The 25070-nt window shown below is 45.6% G+C and overlaps 1 protein-coding gene across 14 annotated transcripts in view; it reads right to left on the reverse strand.

The window, feature by feature from the left end:
- The window catches only part of LRRC20 (leucine rich repeat containing 20), a 96400-nt gene that overhangs the window by 24594 nt on the left and 46736 nt on the right, over window positions 1–25070 (reverse strand). For 11 of the 14 annotated variants that reach the window (XR_002322152.2, XR_002322150.2, XR_002322151.2 and 8 more), the window contains one exon: window positions 5885–6052. The exons of 2 other annotated variants lie outside the window; for them this stretch is intronic. Coding sequence is in view for 9 of the 12 variants with exons in the window: in XM_020975168.2 (XP_020830827.1) it covers window positions 5885–6052 (168 nt within the window). In the remaining 3 variants the exon portion in view is untranslated. Of the gene's footprint in view, window positions 1–5884; window positions 6053–8510; window positions 8615–25070 lie in introns of all 14 variants that reach the window. One more of the 14 variants, XM_078150758.1, reaches the window with a different exon arrangement.

Raw genomic sequence — 25070 nt, forward strand, 5'->3', positions numbered from 1 at the left:
CAGGCCTAAACTGGTCTCTCCTAGTTCTGCCTTCTGGGATCAATCTCAACAAGTCTGCTCCCCCTTCTATATAATAGCCCTTCAAATACTTGAATTCAGCTATCCTGTCTTGTCCCTCCAAGTCTTGTCCAGGTCAAATAGACCCAGTTCCTTTCAGCTGGTTCTCATATGACATGATCTCGCAGCCCTCCACTAACCTAGCTGCCTTCCTCTGGACTCTTTACAGCTTATCAGTGTTTTTTGTAAAACTGTCTACCTAGAAGTAAAAGTTCTCTAGAAACAGAAGCAAAATTGTCTACAGACCACCTGGACAGAAAGAAGAAAAAGATGAAGAGTATGGGAAAGAGATCATAAGCCTGGTAACTCTGCCTCTCCTTCCTCTTTACCTGGTCTGGGCACAATGACAGTGTGGCTCCACCAAGAGGTCACTCTAGACAAAGCTTTTTCTTTTTAACCAGGTGTGGAGTACCTACTGGGGAAAAGCCATAAAAAATACTAAGAAGTGAAAGCCATAACTTAAAACTCTGTGAAAAGTGGAAGCTTGGACATGGTGACCTGTTAGAATCATAATTCAGACACTGAGTCATAACTCAGATAATGTGTCCAGTGACAGCTGTCACACAAACACACTGACCAGTCTGTGACCAGCACACAATCCTGTATTTGGGAATTGACCCAACAACATTGGCTTAATGTCCAGGCTCAGAAATGAGCTCGTTACTAAGCAGAAAACCCAAACTATCCACGAATTAGTAGCCATGGGTTCTATTGTTCCTCCCTTTGTCTGATTTTTATAATTCTACAGGCTTTCCTGGGATCTTTGCAGGGATCCACTGAATTGTCTGGCCGCCACCCCAGACTGAAGATTGTTACACTCTTGGCAGGGATCCATCATTCTGCCCCACTGTAAGTAACCTAATTGATTCAACTACTACCTACAATCAATCTGGAGTTCCCAGTCTGTCTCTTTGATATCAACCTTGTCCCACTATTTAGGGGTGGAGCGTATGAATATCCCTGTGCAGGGGAATTCCGGACCCTACACCAGGACTGCTGGATGGAGGATCACAAGAATGTTGTAAACATGCTTTGCCCAGATCTTCTCAAAGCATTTGATAATGTCTTCTTCTGTGCTCTTCTTGTTGAGAAGGCAGAGTGACGAGGTCCTGAAGGCTGCACCCAAAGAGCAGGCATTCAGAGTCCACTGCTTTATGTCTTCTGCAATTTAGAGCCACGTCTCCCCCTGAGCGCCCCCAGGTTCTCCACTTATTCCTGTTTTGTTCACAATATTGATCAACCATTTTGACTATGGTACAGGCAGCATGTTTATCAAATCTGCCAATGACACAAAGCTGGGAGGGGGCGCTAACACACTGAATGCTCTGAGCCTAAATCTTTCTCTATTGATTAAAATTTCATTTGATCTCTGGGCTTCTATAAGACCTATACTAGGTCTTTTCTAGGGCTTCTTCCTGCTAGAAATCCTGTGAACCCTTGGTTCAGGGTGTTTTAGTGAATGTGATTGTGACTCCTGGCTGCCGGCCTGGAAAGGTCCGGGAGGTGGCAGCTATTTGCAAAGCTGCCCTATGGTGCCCCCTCCCCATTCCTGCCAGGTTGGAACCAGGTCCCTGAATTTTGGGGGAAGTACTCCCTGAAGAAGAGAAGCTCATCACTTTTGGTCAAGTTATTCATTATTCTTAGAATGTTTCTCTACCCTTTGCTCTTTTCCATTTATCTAAATTCTATTCATCATTCAAAGCCCAGGTCAAGTCTCCTCCTCCAGGAAGTCTTTCCTCACTACCCACGGTGATCTCTATAGTAATTCCTATTTACACCACACATTCAGCCTTTACCAAGCCCTGCTTGGTGTTGTAATTTAACTATCTGCAGAAGCCTGTGTGGCCTTGTACACAGAACAGATTTGGTGTCAGGAAGATCTGAGTTCAAAGTCTACTTCAGGCACTTATCAACTATGTGGCACCTCCCTCCCAGGGTAATTGTGAGGATCCAGTGAGATAATCTATGTTAAAGACTGTGCAAAGCTCAGTAAGCCATACAGTGTGAGCTGCCATTGCTACCACTACTGTAATTATTTATTAGAAAGTCTCTTCTTCTAGATCAGAGAGCAGAGGTCACACCACACTTGTGAACTCCTATGGGCTCCAGAACAGTAATCTCCCTATACACTGCTATGACCACACCACTCCTCTACTCAAAACTTGCTTCTGCTGAGGGACTGCATGAATTCCTGACTGTGGGAAACATATTTCCTTGCTCATTTTTAAAAATAAAATTCTTGACAACAACATTGAGATATGTAATCACAGATCTAGAGCTAGAAGGGACTTTAGCCAGTCATCTCAGCCACCCATTTTATTTTTCAGATGAGGAAAGTGAAGCCCAGAGAAGTTAGTCCACTTACCCAGGCTCATAGGAATTGCAAGTGGGAAAGGCGAGATTTGCACCTGGGCCTCTGGCTCTAAATCCAGGCCTCTTTTGGCTGCACTAGGGAACAGTGACACCCCAGTTCCTGGCACTGTAAGTGTGTCTATGTTGCAGTTCACTTGGCTTTTACAGAGCTATTTAGAAAAGGGAGATGTTGTCCCCAAACTCCTCACGTCCCTTAGCTTTTAAACTTCTCTGAGACATCAAGCCTTGAGTTGGCGGCTGTAACTTGATGATCTCTGCACGTGGCCAGCTGCGAGGTGATTCTACCAGGCTTCGCCATCTGTCTCAACTTTATACCATGCTACAAGATCTTGGATTCTGAGCAGGACTAACAGAAGGAGGGGAGGGGACTGGTGAGACAGAGCAAGATTGGAGTCAGAAGACCTGGTTCAGGACCCTAAAAAGAAAAAGCCCCTGGACTTTCCCATGTGGCCCAGCTCCCTGGAGTTCACCTGGGGCACTCAGCCCATCTGGGTCCTTCTCTATTACCCCCCAGTCATTCCAGCTATTAGCCACCCCTTGATTACTGTATATAAGTGTCTATCTCGCCTTCATTAAATTGCTTAGATTCCTTAAGAGTCTGGCCAATAGTGATGATTCTCAGAATCTCGCCCACTCTGACCAATATTCTAACCTTATCTTTAAAAGAAGGCTTGGGTTGAATTCATTCTAGGCAGGACCTGTGTCACTTGTCCTTGAATTTCAAGGTCCTAGCACCCTTAAACCTCAACAGTACTAGGATGAAGGGAGATCAGAAAAGGATGGCGCCTACAGAAGGTAGGGCTGGAAGGAAGCCAGAAGGTGCAATGAAGAGGGAGAGCATTGCAGACACAGGGGCACCAGTGTCACTGGACTGCAGAAGGAAGTGGGATGTAAGGCGTGAGAAGACTGGGAAGGGGGGAGGGTCAACCAGGTTATGAAGAGCTTTGTGTCCCAAACAGAGAATTGTGTATTTGGTTCTGGAAGTTACAGGAAGTCTGGAATTTATGGGGGGTTGGGATGACCTGAGCTTTAAGATCATGTTGGCAGCTGCATGGAGGTTGGATTAGACAGGGTTTCTATCCCTTGCTCTGACTCTCTTCACTAGGAAAGACTTTTCCCCTGTTAGAATCAGATGGTGAATCAGTGAGGAGGATGCACTTACCCTCTCTATCAGACCCTCCTGTTACCACCCACTAATTGACATGGGGACCAAGTAAAGAAATTTCAGTGTCCTGTGGTAGGAGAGAGGCTGGACAGAACGATGGCAGAAGTGCCTGGGGATGGTCCAAGACTATGGCTGACTCCTGCCTCTGCAGGAATGGGACACGCCCTCTGGCCACCAAGTCCAGATTCTCTTATATACTTACATTCAGTTTGGTATTATAGCGAATCCTTGCTCTACCTCCCTTACCTCCCCAAACCATTTTGAACCCCCTACACTTGAGAAAGGCCTAAGACCTGGATTGGCCAATCAGGAGAGACATTTTGGCCCACTCTGAGCTTAACCTCCCATAATGCTTTGCATGCTCTGGCATAACAGACATGCTGTGCTTTGTTCTCTGAATGAACTCAAAATGCCCCTTCCTGTGTCAGCAACTACAGGGCCAGATGAAGCTGACCAGGAGCAGTCTTCTGTTTATGACTACCAAGGACAAGGCGGCTCAAACCAGACATTGTCTCGAATAATGGGACTCTTCTTATTTTATATTATGTCATATTAATGGTAAAAGAAACACAGACATCCTGGATCCATAATTTCAACTGACACTTTGACATTCTCCTATCTTATTGTATTTACAATCTATTCACTTAAGAAACTCCTTTCTCATATCATGGTTAACACATATGGAGACTATAATTTTGACTGACACAGGCATCCTGAGCCAGGAAGGGAGGGAGGGGTGAGAGGGAACTGCTCTGAAGATGTAAGGTCTGCTTTGTCTCTCCACGCTTGGGCTCATTTGCACAACGAGCTCCCACGTGTATCTCCATATGAACGTTCTGCAAGCTCTGAGAGAAATAAACACTCACGTGCAGCCTAATTGTGTTTGTCTTTCTAAGAACGAACTTAGTAATGGTTGGCAGTTACAAGCTCCAAGAAGGAAGGCACAAAACCTTAATTATCTCTCAAGTCCCCAACCCCTAGAGCAGCAGTAACAACAACAAGAAAACACAGTGCTTCAAGGCTGGCAAAGGGCTTTACAGATGTTGTCTGGAGGCTGCGCAGTGCAGTGGAAAGAGGGCTGGAGTCCAGCGGTCTTGTTTCCAATCCCAGATCTACCACTACTGTGAGCTGGGGCAAGTCCCTTCCCCTCTCCGGGCCTCAGTATCCTCACCTAGATGGACCTCTGGGGGCCCTTTTGGTTCTAGACCAATAATAACAACAATAGTGCCTGCCCAAATTCCTGGGAGATTCTCAGCTCTGCTCCAGAAAGCTCGCCCCTCATCATCTTCCAACTCCCTCCCTCTGCTTTCACCATCTCCAGGGTCCCTGGGGTCTTGTTTGTGGGGCTGGACTGAGGGGGAGTATAGGAAGAGGTATTTCTAGTTTGATTTAAAGAGGAAGCTAAGACAATTAAAGAGGCCGCTTGGCAAGAATGCGGACCCAGGTCTGAATCCTGGCTCTGACCTTGCTACCTGCATGACCTTGAGAAGGCCCACAGAATACAAAATCTGAAGGCTAGAAAGGACCTCTGCAGCAGCCACAAAGGAATCTCTGCTATGATGGACTAGACGAGTCCCCCTCTTGGGTCTGCTGAAGACCTCTGAGGAGGAAGCAGCCGCTGCCATCCAAGGCAGGCCATGGTACTTTGGGACACTTTAGTGATTAGGAAGTTGTTCCTAGTATTGGACCCAAATCTGCCTCTAAGGACTTCCAACCACTGCTCTTGGGTCTGCCCTCTGAGGACAAGTAGCACAAGGGTAATGATTCCTCCACGTCAGAGCCCTTAAAACACTTCAGTACAACTAAGGGGGCCCCCTGAGATCACTTCCCTGATCCTCAGTGTCCCCATCCCTAAAATAGGGGTGCTAATCTTTCTATCCCTCACCCCACAGGGCTGGGTCCATTTCAAAGCTCTATAGACCTGAGAAATGCTGTTATTAAAAGCATGGACAGAAAAGAACAGAGGCGTAGGAGACGGGAAAGAACTGGTCAACAAGCACATATTCTAGTGCCTACCATGTGCCAGGCCCGGGACAAGGCAGTGGGGATACATGTACCAGGAATGAAACAAGCCCCACAGCTTCGCACTCTCTGGGCCAGAGCGGGGGAGACACTGACAAAGGGCTTGGCCAGGTCATCTGTGCCAGAGGGCAGGGAGGCCAGAAGGTTCAGATCCTCGCACACTCTCTGCCTCGGCAGCACCACCTGGCAAGGGCCTGAAAGATAGCCCTGGTATCACTCCCATGCTGAGACGGCTGCTCTCACAGAGTGGTCTCAAGGATAACTCACCCACAATGAAATTCTCTTCTAGGTTGATGGTCTCAAGGGCCAGCAGGGCAGTGAGCTTCTCTGGGAAGTCTCGGAACTGATTCCGGGACAAATTAATTATCTTGAGGCGATGTAGGGAGCTAACTTCATCCGGAAGCTTGTATAAGGCGTTTCCCTCCAGGTAGAGTTCTGTGATGACGTGAAAACAAAGAGTTGATAAGACGTAGGAGAACGGAAAAAGAGTTGCTTAGAGCTTACCACACCCCTTCCAGTTTTCCTCAGACACTAAGAAGTGAAATTCCTAAGGTTGGGGGGGGGTGTAGGGGTAAGAGCACTGAATTACGAGGCAGCTGACCTGGTTTCAAATTCTGCCATCCATGGGGCACCAGGAGAGGGCCTGCTGAGCTGTCCAGGATCCTGACCTCAGCCTCTGCCCTCTCCGACTCTTCCTCCTTGGTTTGGTTCCTGTGTTCCTCCCTTGCAACACACAGAATCTCAGAGGTGGAAGGGACCTAAAGACCATCTAGTCCAACCTATAATGGCAGAGGGTTCTCTTTAGCAGAGTCACAAGCCTCAGCTTCAAACTTCCAATGATGGAGTGCATGAACAGCCACAGGAGTTCATTACAACTTAAAAAGTTTACAAGACTTCTTTACCTCAAGCTTCAATTTTATTTATTGTTGCTTTTACCTCCTCCTTCTCCTCCTCCTCCTCCTAATTCTGCTCTCCAAGACTAAGCAGGACAAGTTAAACTGCTCTTCCAAGTGTCAGTCCTTCAAATATTTGAAGGGAGCTAACATCCCGGGAGCATTCTCTTCAACACACAGAATACCTTCAGTTGAGGTCATGAAGGCTTCACCCCACTCATCTTCACAGAAATAAACTAAGGTCAAGCCACTTTAAGTAACTGTCCAAGGCCACAGAGATAATCAGATGAATGGGCTATTCTTCTGCGTTGTCTTGAGCCCTGGTTTCCAGGACCAGGTGGCTATAACCTACTTATTCCGTGGTATAATCAACACACATGAAACACAAAGGCTTTAGTAGACTATAAGGGCAATAGAAGTTATTGTGACTTCTTAATAACTCATGGGCCTATAATTTAGTCAGCGTGGGCATTCGCTCCCCAAAGACAAATCACAACCTTCCTCTGGATACTCTTTGAAGAACTGCCATGGCCAAAAAATTCATCACCCTGGCCAATATGGTGAGGATCTTTACAGTGAAATATGGCAAAGACATTTACATGCATTTAGGTCTCATTAAGGGAAGCTTAGTGTCCAAAATTCAGGAGGTGATTATCTTGCTGCCCTCTGCCCTAATCACAGTCAGTCTTCTAGCATTTATTTATTAAGTGTCTGCTGTGTGGTAAGCCTACTGTGCTAAGCCCTAGGGATACAAAGAAAGGCAAAAACTGCCACTGCCCTCAAGGAGCTCACAGTCTAATGGAGGAGACAATATGCAAATAATTATGAAAAAAGAAAATATATGCCGGATAAATTGGGGGGTAATCTCATTAGGGAAGGCTCTAAGATTCAGGAGGACTGGGAAAGGCTTTTTCCAGAAGGTGGGACTTGAAGGAGGCCGGGAATCTAGGTGGCAGAGATGAGAAGGAAGAACACTGCAGGCATGGAACACAGCCAGTGAAAAAGCCTGGAGTCTGGAGATGGATTACTGTACCTGAGGAGTCAATGGAGAGCAGAGTATACAGAGGATGAAGGTACAAGAAGACTGATGAAGGCTTTAAAGAAAGCCAAACAAACAGAGGATTTTATATTTGATCCTGGAGGTAAGAAGAAGCCAGTGGCATTCAGTGAATAGGGAAGTGATATGGCAATGATGATGATGATGATGATGACGACAGCTAACATTTATATATTTATTACTATGTGCCTAGACACTGTGCTAAGCACCTAAGCACTTCACAAATCTTATCCCATTAGATCTCATAACAACCCGGGGAGGTAGGGGCTCTTCTCATTTTACAAATGAGGAAACCGAGGCAGACAGAAGGTTAAGTGACTCTCTCCCTCCAGTAAATGTGAGGCAGGACTTGAACACTCAGATGGCCCAGCTTTTTTCTGGTGGCCGGGATGCCATTCAGCTGTACCTATCTGCTTCCTTTAATCCATAGTATAATTTTTGGGGGTGAGGGTCTTTGTTGCCAAGAGGCTGCTTGGTGGAGCGCAAAGACTGCCAGATTTGGAAGCAGGAGGGGCGTGGGTTGGAATTCTGGCTCTCCCCTCACAGCTGTGTAACTCAGGGCACATTGCTTAACCTTCGTCTCTAAAACAGGGATGATAAAATCCATATGGACTTGGAGTCAGGAAATCGCCCAGATGGCAGGCACTAGCTAAGTCATATAATCCTGACAGTCACTTAACCTTTGCTTCAAGCAACTCCTAGGACTCATCTGACCCATCCACCTCCACAGGAGCTGACCATGAACACTCTCCTAAGGCTCAGATACGATGGTGTTCCATCCACCAGACGTTATTTCATCTGATCCCCACGGTAGCCCTATGTTGTTATCATGCCCATTTCACAGATGAGGAAATGGGGACTGAAAGAAGGTAAGTGATGTCCCTTGGGTCACACAGCTAGTTATATCTGACCTGAAGCCTAGGACTCTGCCTATTATACACACCAGCCATGACTGAAGAACCCTGGATGGTGCCTGGCATCGGTGGCTCCACGATCCGTCTGGCAGCAGTCCATCATTCCTAAGGGCAGCCCCCTCTTTACTCAGAACTGTAAATTAACCAAGGTAAGAAGAAGCACACAGGAGAGTTCCATAATGTCCCTAACCTCCGCTGGTTCCAACTGCATTCAGGTTTTTAATTTCCACTTCAAGAAAAGCCCCATGACTCCCTTACTGTGAGAGCTTCCTCCCTGGCATCCTCGCTTTTTTAACGTCTCTCCTCCCCCAGCCCGCGAGGATCCATCCCGTGTCACTGACAGTGTCATCTTCCAACACTGCTTTCAGCATGTCACTCATTACCCTGCTTGGAACGGCGCCGTGCCGCCCAGCACATGAAAAACAAACAACAACCGCGCACTCTTCTGCGCAAGCTGTTTGTATCCGAACCATCCTGGAGCCACAATCTTGTTTTGGCTCAATTCATCACGTCATGTGCCGGGCACTGTGTCAGACACTGGTGAGATGAACTCAAAAATGAAACAGCTCCTGCCCTCGGGGAGCTTCCATTCCACTCCAAGGAAATAACATGTACACAAGCCAGCAAATAAAAAGCAATTTGATCTTTACAGTCTTAGAGATAAGAAATGCATAAGAATTCTTCTCCATTTTACAGATTAGGAAACTGAGGCTCTGAGAGAAGTGACTTGCTCAAGGTCACAGAGCTAGTAGCTTGCAGAACCAAGATTCCAGTCGGCCTTTTCAGCTCCATTCCTGTGCTGCTTGAGCAGTCCTGGAGGAAGTCACAAAGCACAGCCAAAGGGATCTGCTACAACTGCACACTATTTAATCACAATGGGCTCCCAATGACAGCCTTTTCCAGGTCCCCCTAAGGGACTCCCGACTGCACTCTTCACAGCAACTGCTCAGTCCTGCTTCTCAAGCCATCCACACCAACACCTCCCACCCTCAGCAGAGGACCTCACACTTCCCTGAAAAAGTTTAGGCCCAGGGGCAGCTAGGTGGCGCAGTGGAAACAGCACTGGCCCTGAAGTCAGGAGGACCTGAGTTCAAATCCGGCCTCAGACCAAACACTTGACACGCACTAGCTGTGTGGCCTTGGGCAAGTCACTTAACACCAATTGCCTAAAAAAACAAAAAAAAAAAGGTACAGAAAAAGTTTAGGCCCTCCATTACGAGCTCCTTCTTTTCTCCAATGCCACACGTCCAATCAGCACAGCATCATCTTCTATCCTCGCTTCCTTTGCTCTAGTCTCAAAACAGGAGGAGAATCTTCTCCGCCAAATCCTCTGTTCATGTCTTTGACTCCATTCCTTCCCCTCCCATCTCATCTGTAAGCTTGCCCCTTTGCTCATCTCTTTTCTCTCTCTCCTTATACATTCTTTCTATTGCCTTCAAACGTGCCCAGATCTCCCCATCCTTAAAAAAAGTCCCCATCTAACCCGACCATCCCGTCAAACTGCCCCCAATACCTCTCCTTTCTTCCACGATGTACTAAAGAAAGACACCTACACACACACTGCCTTCACCTTCTCACCTGCCCTTCATTTTGTAATCTCTTGCTAATCTGGCTTCTCTTTGTCCACCTGACTGAAACTGCTCTCTCCAAGGCCAGATCAACCCCTTTATGAGATAACATATGTAAAGCACTTGGCAAGCCTTATGTGAGCAACTGTCATCAGAACTAAAGCCGGTGGCCCTTTTCCTGCCTCCTTCTGCGTGCTTACTCTGCAGGGTCTAACACTGCTGCCCACACCCTCCTCACTCTCCTCGGTGCTCCCACCTGGAGTGTCTATACAACTCCTCTATCGTAACCATCTTTTTGCTTCTCAGATGCCCACACACAATCACCACCCAGGTCTCATCCCCCGCATGCTCCAACTTGGGCACGCTCCTCTTTTCTTTCCACGCTCTGTCTCATGGGCTCTTTGGCACCCGTGGCTTCAACCCTTATCCTGTGTGGAGAGCTCCCGAGTCCTAAACCTACATGAACAGACTCCATCTCTTTCTAGTACCACATCCCTTTTGAAATTAAAAACATCACTCTCTTTAGTATTTCACAGAATCAAGTTGGATTGATATATTCCCTTTCAAATCTACAAACGCAGCTCTCATTTCTCTCCTGAGCTCCAGTCTTGCCATCTCCAACCACCTGTTAGACATTTCCACCCGAATGTTCCCCAAGAATCTGAAACTCAACATACCCAAAGTGGAACTCCTCTTTCCCTCTAAACTCCCCCCCTTCTACCTTTCCTATTACTGTATAGAAGACGCCATCCTCCTAGTCCTCAGACTCATAACCTAGAAAGTCATCCTGGACTCCTCACTATCTTCCCCCCCCCCCATATCCAAGCTAGTGCCAGGGCCTGCTGATTTCACCTTCACGCCCCCTTCTCTCTTCTGACATAGCCCCGACCTTGGTGCAGACCCTCATCACCTCACACTTGGAATATTTCAATAGCTGCTGGTGTTCTGCCTGCTTCAAGTCTCTCTCCACTCAAAAGCACCCTCGATTCAGCGGATAAGTACCTCTCCTAAAGCACGGGTCCAACTGTGTCACCCCTCTACTCAAAACTGCAGTGGCTCCCTGTTGCCTCCATGAGCAAACATCCAATGCTCTCTTTGGCATTCAAAGTCCTTCATCACCCAGCCCCCTCCTAACCTTTCCAGGCTTCTTATATCTTACTCCCTGACACGTACCCTTTGATGCAGTGACACTGGCCTCCTGGCTACTGACCCAGGCCTTTTCTCAGGCCAACCCCCGTGCTTGGAACACTCTCCCTCCTCCTCTATGATTGCTGATCTCCCTGGCTTCCTTTAAGTCTCAACTAAAATTCCACCTTCTACAGGAAGCCTTCCCCAGCCCCTTTTAATTCCAGTGCCTTCTTTCTGTTAATTATTTTCTATTTATGCTGTATATAGTTTGCTTTGTATATCTGTCTGTTGCCACCTCCCCATTAGGTAGTAAACTCCTCGAGGGCAGAGACTGTCTTTTCCTTATTTTTGTATCCCTAAAAATGTTTAGCACAGTGCCTGGCACATCGTTGTCGTTCAGTTGTTTCAGCTGTGTCCAACTCTTCATGACCCCATTTGGGGTTTTCATGGCAAAGATACTGGAGTGGTTTGCCATTTCCTTCTCCAGCTCATTTTACAAATGAGGAAACTGAGGCAAACAGGGTTGAGTGACTCGCTCAGCATCACAGAGCTAGTGTCTGAGGCCAATTCTGAACTCAGGTCTTCCTGACTCCAGGCCCAGTGATCTATCCACTGTGCCATCTAGCTGCACTGCTTGGCACATAGTAGGTGCTGAATAAATGTTTACTGATTGATTTGATTGAGAACTCATTATTTTCTCCCTAACCCTGTACCTCCTTGGTTCCCTATTTCTGTCAAAAACACCATCATTTTCCCAGTTCCTGAGGTTCCCAATCTAGGGGTCATCCTGGACTCTTCACTGTCAGCTACTGTTCTTTTCAATTTTCCTTTCTTATCACTTACCCCCGTCCATCCCTTTTCTCTATTCACTTACTACCATTCTAGCCCGAGACCTCATCCCCACTCCTCTGGAAGGCTACAGTAATCTCCTAACCAATCTCCTCATCTCCAGCCTCCAATATATGCTGCGCACGGAGCTGCCAAATGGATCTTCCTAAAAGCACAGGGCTGGCCTTGTCACTTCAGTACTCTAGAATCCTCAATAGCTCCCTACTGCCTTTAGCATAAACTACAAACTCCTTCGCTTGGCATCTAAATCATTTTAAAACCTGGCTCCAGCCTACTTTTTCATTCACCTAGGTTCACAACTGCAGGGTCATCCTTGACCACTGCCTCTCTACAACTCCCCCCACCCCACCCCCAATCGAAGCAGTTGCCTGGTCTTGTCAATCCTACTGACTCCAGATCTCTGTAACCCATCCCCTTCTCCATACTCATCCCACAACCACCCTGGTCTAGGCTCTGATCATCTCTTGTCTAGAAACTGCAACAGCCTTCAAACTGGCCTCCCTGAGGCCCATGTTTTCCTTCTCTAATCCATTCTCCATATAAAAGCCTAATTAATATTCTTAAATAGGTCTAGCTAGATCACTGTTCTGTTCAAGAAGCTTCCTGGGGCAGCGAGGTGGGGCAGCGGATAGAGCGCTGGCCCTGGAGTCAGGAAGACCTGAGTTCAAATCCGGCCTCAGACATATAACACTTACTAGCTGTGTGACCCTGGGCAAGTCATTTAACCCCATTGCCTAGTGGAAAAAAAAAAAAGCTTCCCAAGGCTCCCCACAGCCTCCACATAAAAGATCAGTTCCCCTCCTTGGCACTTCAACGGCTTGCACAATTGGGCTCCAGCCTAATTACACAATGCTGTACTCCTCTCCACTTCTCCCATTCTACTCTCCTACCAAACCTGCCCACACATGTTGTTACATCTCCTGCCTCCACACACGTGTATGGCCTGACTCCATGTCGAGAATGCTCTTCCTCCTCACCTCTATCTCTCAGAACTCTGGCTCCCTTCAAGCCTTAGCCCAAGCATGGCCTCTCCTTTCCTAATTGCCCCACCCCCTCCCCCCAGTCACCTGCACATTTACAATGTACACGCTTTTCTGCGAACATGTTCTACAACACCCCCCGCCCTGCCCCGCCCCCACCAGGAGAACAGGAGCACTTTAAGAGCATGGATGGCCTTGTTTTTCTCTGTCTCTTCAGTGCTCAAAACATGGGAGGCATTTATTTGTTTAATGCCTGAAATCTAGGCACAGAATCACAGGATTAAATGTTGGAAGGGGCTGAGAGATCACCCCACGACACTCTGACTCCCAGTCCAGTGAGCTATGTCAGACGGCACAGATGTCAACGGCAGCCAAGCCTCAGTTTCGGGCCCACACCAATGCTGGATAGTAAGTCACGGCATTTTGGCTATGATGTTTCCTCACACCCCCACAGACAAGTCATCTTAGAGCCTCCCCTGAAGACAAGATCTGTGAGTCACTTTTTTCTTCCTTTAGGCTCCACCACAGCAGGGAGCCTCTGGATCTTCGAGACTCTTCTCATCACTGTTCCCATCAACATCTACATCCCAGGGAGTGGGCCTCCCCCAAAGACGGATGGTAATTTCTGCTGATTATTTCTAACAATAACCATCAAGAAGCCTGAGGAGGGGCTGTCCACCTTGCCCACCCTGGACCAGAGCTCTGAGCCTGCAGAGGAAGAAACACCAGAAGTCCCCACACAATCGCCTAATTGATATTATTAAAACACAGGTCTGGCCAGACCACTGTCCTATTCAAGACGCTTCAATACTTGCCCTAAGACAGTACCTTTGGAACAAAACATAAATGCCTCTGTTTGGTATTTAATGGATTACTCAGTCAAGTATCAAAAGGGCTCGAGGACTTCTTTGTGGACTGTGGGAAAGCCATGATCAGATGGGTGACTGCAACATGAGCCAGTCCTGAATCAGGAATTGCATGACTTCATAGCCTTCAGGAGGGTTCCCCTGACTCCCAAATATCACCTCTACCTAAGAGCTCACCAATCTGAGATTCATCTGGGTCAAGAAGCATCCTCTTTTATAATGGAAAAGTACTTGACAAGTAAAAAACTACTGGAAATAATAAACAACTTTAGCAAAGTTGCAGGCTATAAAATAAACCCACATAAATCATCAGCATTTCTATATATTACCAACAAAGCCCAACAGCAAGAGATAGAAAGAGAAATCCCATTTAAACTTACTGTAGACATTATAAAATATTCAGGAGTCTACCTCCCAAAACAAACCCAGGAACTCTATGAACACAATTACAAAACACTTTTCACACAAATAAAATCAGATCTAAATAACTGGAAAAACATCAGTTGCTCACGGGTAGGCCGAGCTAATATAATAAAAATGACACTCCTACCTAAGCTAATGTACTTATTTAGTGCCATACCAAACAAACTACCAAAATATTATTTTATAGAGTTAGAAAAAATAATAACAAGATTCATTTGGAAAAACAAAAGGTCCAGAATATCAAAGGAACTAATGAAAAGAAATGCAGGGGAAGGTGGCCTAGCAATTCCAGATCTTAAATTGTATTATAAAGCAGCAATCATCAAAACTGCTTGGTACTGGCTAAGAAATAGGGAGGTGGATCAGTGGAATAGGTTAAATATGCAAGACACAGTAGTCAATGACTATAGTAATCTATTATTTGATAAACCCAAAGACCCCAGCTTCTGGGATAAGAACCCACTCTTTGAAAAAAACTGCTGGGAAAACTGGAAAAGAGTATGGCAGAAACTAGGCATAGACCCAAATCTCACACCATATACCAAAATAAAGTCAAAATGGGTTCATGACTTAGATATAAAGGCTGATACCATAAGTAAACTGGGAGAACAAGGAATAGTTTACCTATCAGATCTATGGAGAACAGAAGAATTCATGACCAAACAGGAGATAGAGAACATTATGAAAAGCAAAATGGATCATTTTGATTACATTAAATTGAAAAGTTTTTGCAAACAAAGCCAATGCAACTAAGATTAGAAGGAAGGTAGAAAATTGGGAAAGAATTTTTACAACCAGTCTCTCTGATAAAGGCCTCATTTCTAAAATATATAGAGAATTAAGACAAATTTATAAGAACACAAGCCATTCCCCAATTGATAAATGGTCAAAGGATATGAACAGACAGTTCTCAGATGAAGAAATTAAAGCCATCTATAGTCATATGAAAAAATGCTCTAAATCATTATTGAGAGAGAAATGAAAATCAAAACAACTCTGAGGTACCACATCACACCTATCAGATTGGCCAACATGACAAAACAGGAAAATGATAAATGTTGGAAGATGTGGGAAAATTGGAAACTAATACATTGTTGTGGAGTTGTGAAATGATCCAACCATTTTGGAGAACAATTTGGAACTATGCCCAAAGGGCTACAAAAATGTGCATACCCTTTGATCCAGCAATAGCACTTCCAGGGCTATATCCCAAAGAGATCAAACAAATGGGAAAAGGACCCACATGTACAAAAATATTCATAGCAGCTCTTTTTGTGGTGGCAAAGAATTGGAAATTGAGAGGATGCCCATCAATTGGGGAATGGCTGAGCAAGTTGTGGTATATGAATGTAATGGAATACTATTGTGCTACAAGAAATGATGAACAGACTGACTTCAGAAAAACCTGGAAAGACTTGTATGGTCTGATGCTGAGTGAAGTGAGCAGAACCGAGAGGACTTTGTATACAGGTAACAGCCATGTTATACAATGACTAAGATTGTTAAACTGAACCCTTCTCAGCATTACGAAGATCTAAGACATCTCCAGAGGCCTCGGGATGGAAAATGCTGTCCACATCCAAAGAAAGGACTACGGAAATTGAATCGCTATCACTTATTTTTACCTTCTGTTGAGTTTTGTTTCATCTTTCTGATGGTTCCTCCTATTGGTTTTTAATTTCTACTTACAATTTCACTAATGTGAAAATATGTTTAATAGGAATATAAATGTAAAGCCTATATCAGATTGCGTGCCGTCTTGGGGAGGGTGGGGGGGGAGGAAGGGGGAGAAAAACTTTCAACTCAAAAGCATATGGAAGTGATTGTTGATAAATCAAAATAAATTAATAGAATTTTAAAAAAAGAAAAAAAAGAAAAGTACTTGATAGGGCTAAGGGTGATAATCCTTCTCATCTCAGTAAGAGTATGATTTAGTTTAAGCATCTTGCTCTCCCCAACACCTCACTAAAGGAATATTTTAAAATTATAGGGCATTAGGGGTGGGTGGGAAGGACAGACCTAAGTGTGCTATAGGAGCTGGAGGGGTGGGGTAGCAGCATGGTATGTGCAGCCAGAAGGACGTATAAAGATGCTAGGAGCCTAGGTAAGCTAGGGACAGAAAAGTATAGAAAGGGAGGTGTTACAGTACCTAAGAAGCAATTCAATAGAGAGGAAAGAACTGATGGATTGAGAACAAGGAGGCCTGGGTTTGCCTCTCACCTCTGACTTTGATTCTTATGACCTTGAGCAAGTCATTTCATTTGTTCCTTACTTCCTTTCCTTTAAGTTCCCTGGTCAGATCGAGTGTTTCCTTTTATATAAGGCCCCTCCTGCACCTTCCAGATGTCAGTGTTCTGCCCCTTTTACTACGTATTTCACTTGGCATGGATTTCTGTGTGTACATGGGATTTCCCCCAGTAGGATGTGAGCACCTTCAGGGCAGGGATGCTCTCTTATTTTTATTTTCCAGCACAATGCCTGGCACGCAGTAACTCTTAACCTCAAAGGGGCCTGGGTTGCCTCATGAAGTGGTCACTTTTCCATCACTGAAAGTCGTTAAGTCGAAGCTAGGGAAGACTACTTGTTGGGAATTCGAATACAAGGCACATGAGCTCAGTGTCAGGTTGGATTCAATGACTTCTTCAAACTCTGGGGTGCTCCAGTGTTACGCCTGCTCAGAGCTCTAAGGAAAATCATCTCTTCTTGACTGAGAATTCTGAGACAGCTGTGGCTGCTGAGTTTTGAAGATGACAAACTGTTTACAGAAATATGAGGAAACATGGACATTAATATCATTGTATGATTTGGAAACAAATCTAATTTATTTCATTACAGATGAGAATTTGATTATTAATCATAAGCTAAGAGAATTTTATTATTAATCATGAGGTAGATCATTTGCAGAGAGGATACAGAGACTCAACCTTAAGAGAAAAGAATGAAAGGAGAGATTTCAGAATTTTATTAATTAAGTTTGAAGTTGGAAGTGACATCTTCATTGTAGCAAAAACTACCATTGTCATAAGGAATAAGACTAGTTCTTAGAGGAATAGTCTGGAAGCAGAGACTTGGAGAAGTCACTTCTCAGATCAACTAGCCAGACTGAGGTATGGGGGCCACTGAGTTGTGAATCAATTCTGCTTAGTAATGAAGGCAGATAGCCCACACAGAAGTTACATTCAGAAAGGAATTTTACAGAGAAAAAAAAATTGCAGAGTTGTGAATTAGGGTTTTTCTTATCCTTTACAGGTTTCTATACGAGCTCACTTTTCCCCACAGATAATGAAGGTACTGGTGGGAGAGTAAGACCTAGGTTTACATGTGGGTTGTGATATATTTATTATTTATCCACTTATTTTAACATATCAGTACCTATGTTATTACTCTTATTGTTAAGTAAACAGTTACGTTTAAGATCTAAAAGTATCATTACTTAGAGGGCCCAGCTGTATACACAGAAATACACCAGTAGCGGCTCAAGGACTAAAGAGGTGAATAGAGGCGTACATTTCTCCTCAACAGAGAACCTGAGAACGGAGAAATCTGACAGTGATGCACCGTGACGGTTCTTCTTGGGCAAGTCTAGTCCTATCCGTGTGAGAGTACATTGGAGCAATCAAGCCGGCCCGGTGAGTGAGCAGGAGTCTCTAAGCGCAGGTGAGAGGTGTGAGGCACTACAGTGAAAGTGGCCACTCCAGGTGACTGGAACACTGGGGTTCACGGAGGATTTTTTTCCCCTGCCCATTGACCAGATGGAGGTTCATCCTCCGGGATTTTTTTCCCCACATTTCGCACGCAGCAGAGTTTCTAGTCCAGGATTTTTTGGGGGTGCTCTCCGAATTGCAAAGGATCCCTTGGAGAGATTCTTTATCTAAGATTTATTGGATGCCTAGTGTCACAGGGATTCAAGAGCAAAAAACGTTTTTCCTTTGTTTCTTTTTGAAGCTCAATATAAGAAAGATTTTTTAAGCAATGACAGCAGTCCTGAAATGGAACAGGCTTCCTTGTGAGGTAGTGATCTGCCTGTCTCTAGAAGTCTTGAAGCAAAGACTAGATGTCTACTTATAAGAGATGTTGCAGGGGGCAGCTAGGTGGCACAGTGGATAGAGCACAGGCCCTAAAGTCAGGAGGACCTGAGTTCAAATCCGGCCTCAGACTAAATACTTGACACTAGCTGTGTGACCTTAAGCAAGTCACTTAACCCCAACTGCTCCCCCCCCAAAAAAAAGATGTTGTAAGAAGCATGCATGTTATAGCAAAGAGGCCTGGTGGACCTCTAAAGCCTTTTTTAGTTCTAAAACCCCTGAATAATCAAAGCAGTGAACAGTGTAGCATACTTCTTTGCTGTTCCAATCTTTCTCTTCCACTCCACTCATGACTTATTGGCTACAATACACCTTCTTTATAAACCCAGATTAGGGAATACAGCCAATATACCCTCCCCCTCAAAAAAAAGTTTCATGCAAGTAACCGTCTGCTACATAAACCCTTTGTGGATGGACCTTTGAAGTATTAAAAGAGGGAGAGACCCTAGTGATCAATTACTCTAACCCCTGTATTTGAATAAAGAGGAATCTGAGGCCTGGGGAAGAGAAGATACCTATTGTCTCAGAGTCCAGCCCATCTCCTCGGTGCCTTTCTGCCCTCCTATTTACATTCCAGATGTCTTATATGTTGTCTGTACCACTGGAATGTGATCCCTGGGGGCAGGGGCCATGCTTTTGCCTTTCTTTGATTTCCCAGTGCCTGGCACTGCTGATGATGACGGAGCAGGGCAATGATGACAACAACAATGAAGACAATCTTTCAAGGGCAAGGTAACAGGCCCCATCCTCAGGGAGGCTCTCTGAGAGACCAGGGAGGTCTGTCCACTGTCCTCAGGGAATACAAAGCAGCCTCCCCTTTAGAAGAGAAGTCTCCAAAGCCATGTACACTACTACGAAATCAGGCAGCTGCTGCTATGCTCTGAGCCCGAAAATGATAGTCAAGTAGAGCCAAAAAGGACCTCAGAGCTCAATCACTTCAACTTTATTTTACAGAGAAAACCAAGGCCCAGAGAGAGATAACCAGATCCTCTCTGGATCTTTATTTCCTTCTCTAGATCAATCAATAAATCACCAAGCATTTATTAAGCACTATGCGTCACGGACTTTGTTAGGTAGTGAGGATACACAATCAAAGGTGAAATAGTACTTGACCTCCTGGAGCTTAAATTATCCAGGGGAATACAAGCATGTATTTGCATATATACAATACATAAAGATGCTATGTATGTGTGCATATACACACACATACATACATACCCCTCTCCCTAGACACACACACAATCTGTAGCTATACAGAGGTACATACTGGCAGAAGGCCAAACTGAAGAGTTCTTAAAGGGGGGGTCATGCATAATAAGGCTGGAAAGGGAAGGTGGGAATGGGTTGTGAAGGGTTCTGGATGCCAAACAGAGGACTTTATAACATGAAAGTTTAGATGAGCTCAGAGGTCCCTTCCAGCTCTAAAACCAAGACTGTTCAAGTCCCCAAGGTGGTAAGTGACAGATCCAGGATTTAAGGCCGGGCCTCCTAAGTCCAGGATTCTTTCCAAAGCACACAATGTTACCTTCGTGCCAAATTGGGAAGAAGAGAGGAAACGTCAAGCTGAAAGGGGCAAGGATGGGCAGGTTTGCTAATAACTAGTGCAGGGAAGTCTTGCCCCTCCCCCCCCATCCCAGCCTGGGACATCTTCTATGGTATTTTGTCAGACATGACAGTGGATGGGCCTGGCCCTGAAAGCCTGCTCCAGGGATGACAAAGGCGATGCTATGTGGATCAGAGAAGCTTCTTTTGCATGACAGAACAAGCCTGTTTCCCTGACAGTGTTTGTAGTTCCTCCTTCGTGTTTACTGAAGCTTTTTTATAGTTGTACTGTTGGGTATCCCCAAAGCCTAAATGAATAAGATTAAATAAAGAACAGAAGAGTGTGTCCCAGAGGCTCCAAGTGGAGAATAATGGGTCTTGGGCTTCAGCTTTGGCAGCAGGCATCCCTCCATCCTCCCACCCACCTCTAGGACACAGGCTAGTCCCTGAGCATACCCTGGGTCTGCAAAATTACTCTCTGTTTCCAATTAAGAATTGATAGTGACCACACAGGGATCTAGAAGATTCCTCCTCCTGCATAGCAATGAAGATGCTCCTAGGTTCAGCAGAGTAAGGGCAACACGTCCTGTTCAGAGCCCGATTTCCCAGAGGTCAGCAGCAGATCTTGCTCCTCAGCCCTTCTGTTCCCCTTGCCAGCCAGGGAGCTCCCCCTTCCTTCCCTTTACAGGTAGCTCAGGCCCACTCACAAGGACTCAGTACCAAGCTCCATTACTGCATCATCACGAAAGGGATTAATGGGAAATAAGACCCCAAAGAAGGCTGCAGCCAAATCGCCGAAGGCCTTGAATGCCAAGGTCAGGAGTTGAAACTACGCTGTGTCTGCTGTGGAACTGGTGGAGCCTCGATTCAGGCCTGGAAAAGACTTCAGAGGCCACCTGGCCAAACCCATCATTTTACAGAGGAGGAAACCAAGATCCTGGAAAGGAACTGCCCCTGCTCACCAAGGCAGTGTCAGAGAAGGTGGGGTCTTGGGCTCCGTCTAGTGCACTATGCTGGGAGCCCCTGGAGGAGTGGTCTGACTCACGTAATCACAAGATCTCGGCATCAGAAGGGCCCCGCGCTGAACAAGCATCCCCTCCGCCAGATCTCCACCCAGGGGTCCTCTATCCTGGGAGCTCTCCCAAGGTCTCATGCCTGTACCTGTTCTTCACCCTCCTAGGCCTCCACTCCTCCCATCCCTCAGCATTTTCTCAGGCCGATGCACCTGCTCCAGCTTCACTCTTCTCTCTCCCTAATCTCACCCCAAGAAGTAGCCATTTCAACTCTACACTGTCCTCTGCTCTCAAATCCTTGACCCTGTCATCTTATTGATGCCCTTCTCTTGCCAAACCACTTGTCTCTTGCACACCTATTCACAAGCTGCCGAAAGAAGCTGCACAAAGTCCCACATGCTAATGATCCATTACATATTCAAGTTATTCAGCCTCATTTGGGCCTTCACTGAAGAAGGCAGCACTTTAGTTACCCCCTAAACTGACTTCCTATCAGGGGTGAGGAACCTGCGGACTCAAGGCCACACGTGGCCCTCTGGGTCCTCAAGCGCAGCCTTTGACTGAACCCAAACTTCACAGAACAAGTCCCCTTCATAAAAGGATTTATCCTGTAAAACTCGGACTTGGTCAAAAGGCCGAACGTGAGGGCACAGAAGGCCACATGTGGCCGAGGCCAAAGGTCCCTCCCCCATCTCATTCCCCATAAAAGCTATTCCAATCCTTCTCAGCTGAGGATCTCACCTCATACTTTACTGAAAAAAAAAATGAAGACCATTTCTTGTGAGCTCCGTCTTCTCCCCTTCTCTTCATCTTCCCTCCTCTCCTATTTGCCCCTAGTCTCTGACAAGGCCAACTCCTCTTCATGTGCACTTGATCGCCTCCCCTCTCCTTTTCTCCAGCAGGCTATGTCCTTAATCATCCTTCTCCCCCTCCCTCAACCTCCGCCTCTCTTCATCAGATGGTTCCCTCTCTCCTGCCTTCAAACAAACCCAAGTTTTCCCCATCACTGCACCTACCATGCCCTTAAGCTAGTATGTCTCCTCACTAAACCAAATTCCTTGAAAAACTGTCTGCACTTGCTGCCTGTACTTCCCCTCCTCTCACTATTTCTGGAAGCTAATAGGCTTAAGTGCGGTCTACCTGGACTTCTGGGCTGCTCTTTTACATTTCTGACTTACATTGAGACTGCCCTCTACTAAAATCCCCAGGTCTTTCTCGGAGAAGCTTCTGCCCAGCCCCATCTCTCCCATCTTGTACTTGGATTTTAAAAAGGCAATTCCATAAGCATAAGTATCCACTTTTCAAGCTGTCATGCAGATGGTAAGACTGAAACGAGGATAGACAGGAGGCAGAAAGACCTCGGAGACTGGGCCATTCGTGTAAGCAGAAAGAAATCAGGTGCTGGTAAGTGTGAGGGAAGAGAAGCCAGATGTGTGACAGATATTGCTGGCAGAGAATTAATGTGACCTGTCAATAACTAACTGGATGGGGGAAGACAAGGAGAGGGAAGATTCACAGATCATAAGCCTGGAGGACAGTGGTACCATTAACAGAAATAGGGTGAATGTAAATAGACTGGAAGCTCCTTGAGAGCAGGCCCCATCTTTTGCTTTTCTTTATTTCCTCAGCACTTAGCACAGTCCCCGGCACATATTAGGTACTCAATAAATGTTTATTGACTGACTAATTGAAAAAAGTTTGTTGACAGGCAAGGTCTGCCGAAGTGTGGTTATCTTGAATTTAGTCCACATAATATCTTCCCTTATAGCCATCAGGGCCAATACCAATAAATTTTTTCCATTTGTCAACAATGGACAAAGAACAAGGAGGAAGGCCTGGATGCTCTAGGGTTACATAAGATCCACTTAACTCTGGCATCACAGACAAATCCTGCAACAAAATCTTCAAAACACCTTGGCCAAAAACCAAAGGGGTGCCTTCCTTCCCCCTTTCAACATTAATCTGGTCCCCTCACACTGCAGCGGGTAGGTGTGGGCAGGCACTTGACTGGACCGGGGTGGTGACTCCAGCAGCACGTGGGACCAGTGCTAAAAGAGACCTAAGTCACTCAGATACAATCAGCATGTAAACTCTTGTGCTCCTCCACTGTTAGCTGGGCCTGGAAATCAGGAAACCCACATTCTAGCCCTGGCTCAGCCACTGATAAGTCGTTAACTGTCGCAGAGCCTCAGTTTCTTTATCTGTACAATATGATGTTTGGCTTGAATGATTTCTAAGATCCTCTCCAGACAAGGTATCTTATATTCTTCGGATCCTTCCAAATGTGACATCCCAGGTTCTAAGGGCCTTCCGAGCTCTAACATCCTCTGTTGTATGTTAATGGAATCATAGTTTTATAAATGAAAAAAACTTAGAGGCCATCAGCACAACTCCCTTATTTTTAGAGACGAGGAAATTGAGGCACAGAAAGGTTAAATGCCTTGCCTAAGATGCTATAAGTAGTAAATGTCAGATTTAGGACTCCAGTGGGGTTCCTTTCCTCAAATTGAGCGCACTCGGCACTAAGTGCGGATTCTGTTCTAAGATGCCCTCCAGATCTGACATGATTAACAGTAATAATGACAATGATTGAATAACAACTAAATTCAAGCATAATTGATGAAAAACTGTTAGTACCATCCAATTGTCATTTTTTTCCTATGAGGTACAGTCAAAAGTGGTCCTAGGACAAGTCACTATACTGCTATAGTTTTATATTTAATGATCTATGGATAATAATACCAGTGGCTGATGTTTACAAAGGGTCTTAAGGATACAAAGCATTTCACATATATCAATTCATTAGAGCCTCCAAACAGTGCTGTGAGGTGGCTGCTATAATTATCTTCCATTTTACAGATGAAAAAACTGAGACTGAGAGAATTTAAGTTACTTGCCTAGGGTCACATATTGAGGAAGTGTCTGGGGGTGGGATCTGAGCCCAGGTCTTCCTGAGTCCAGGTCCCACCACTATGCTAAAAGGTGCCTTCAAAGCCTTATGTTCTTCGTTTATGTTCTAAAGTCCCTTCCAGCTCTAGCATCCAATGATCTACGTTCTGGGTTTCCTTCTAACTCTGACACCTTAAGATCTTGAGGCCCTCCTGGCTCTGACATTCTTTGTTGCATGATTTAAAGGCCAGCCCAGCTCTGATATTCTATGAGACTCCCATCACCAGTGCAAACTCAGCAGGTTGCCTGGCAACGATCCCTCTCAACTCTCCCCACACCACACCTGCAGCAGGCCACTGTCTTTCTGAACCATCTCTTTCCTCACCACCCCATACAACAGAAGGGTTCATGCAGTTTCTGATGTTTACATTTTCAGCTTGTTGATCAAGGCAGACCTTTGCCTTTTTATGCAGATTTCAGCTGGGACAGGGGAAGAATCAGACCACAGCAGGATGTCCTTAGCTCCTGTACCTGCAGGCACAGTCAATCAATCAACATTTATTAAGCATCTATTTGCCTAGCACTGTGCTAAATGCTGGAGATATTTTAAAAAAAAAAAAAAAAGAGGCTAAAGACAGTCCCTGACCTTGAGAAGCTTGCAATCCAATGAAGGCTAGCTCTGTCCTTGACACCTGAGAAAACCTGGGGCCAAAAATGATCTATTAAGTGACTACTGCTTGCCAAGCCCAGTGCTGAGTGTTGGGGATACAAAGACAAAAGGCAGTTCCTGCCCTGCAGAAGCATCCAGGCTTGTAGGAGCCAATCCTTGCAGATCCTGCCATCCCTAACATCCCAGGAGTTTGTATTTGGGGCCATGGGAAACCACCTTAGTTTTCTGAGCAGAAGAGTGACGAGTGACCGAGTGAGAGGAGTGCACTAGGAAGGGGGTTTGGGTCACTGTGTGCAGGACGCAGCAGAGCTGTCCAGAAAGACAGCCACCTCTGCAATCCCTCCCATAGCTCCCAAAGGTTTCCAAAGACTGATTTCCCAGCCTTGCTTTGTTTTAGTTGCCTCTCAGCATTCTAACTGTGCTCCATTGCAGAGATTTGCATAGTCTCCCATCAGTCCCAATAGGGTTGATTAGTACATGGTCACATGCTCCGTATTTGCATATGTTTACCATTTACCCACAGTGGAGGGAAGTCTCCTCATTTTCAGTGAATTCTAAATTCAATCTGCAGTTTAG

The sequence above is a fragment of the Phascolarctos cinereus genome, unplaced genomic scaffold (assembly GCF_003287225.1).
Source record: "Phascolarctos cinereus isolate Bilbo 61053 unplaced genomic scaffold, phaCin_HiC Scaffold_3;HRSCAF=262, whole genome shotgun sequence".
In the NCBI taxonomy this organism is placed as follows: Eukaryota; Metazoa; Chordata; class Mammalia; order Diprotodontia; family Phascolarctidae; genus Phascolarctos; species Phascolarctos cinereus.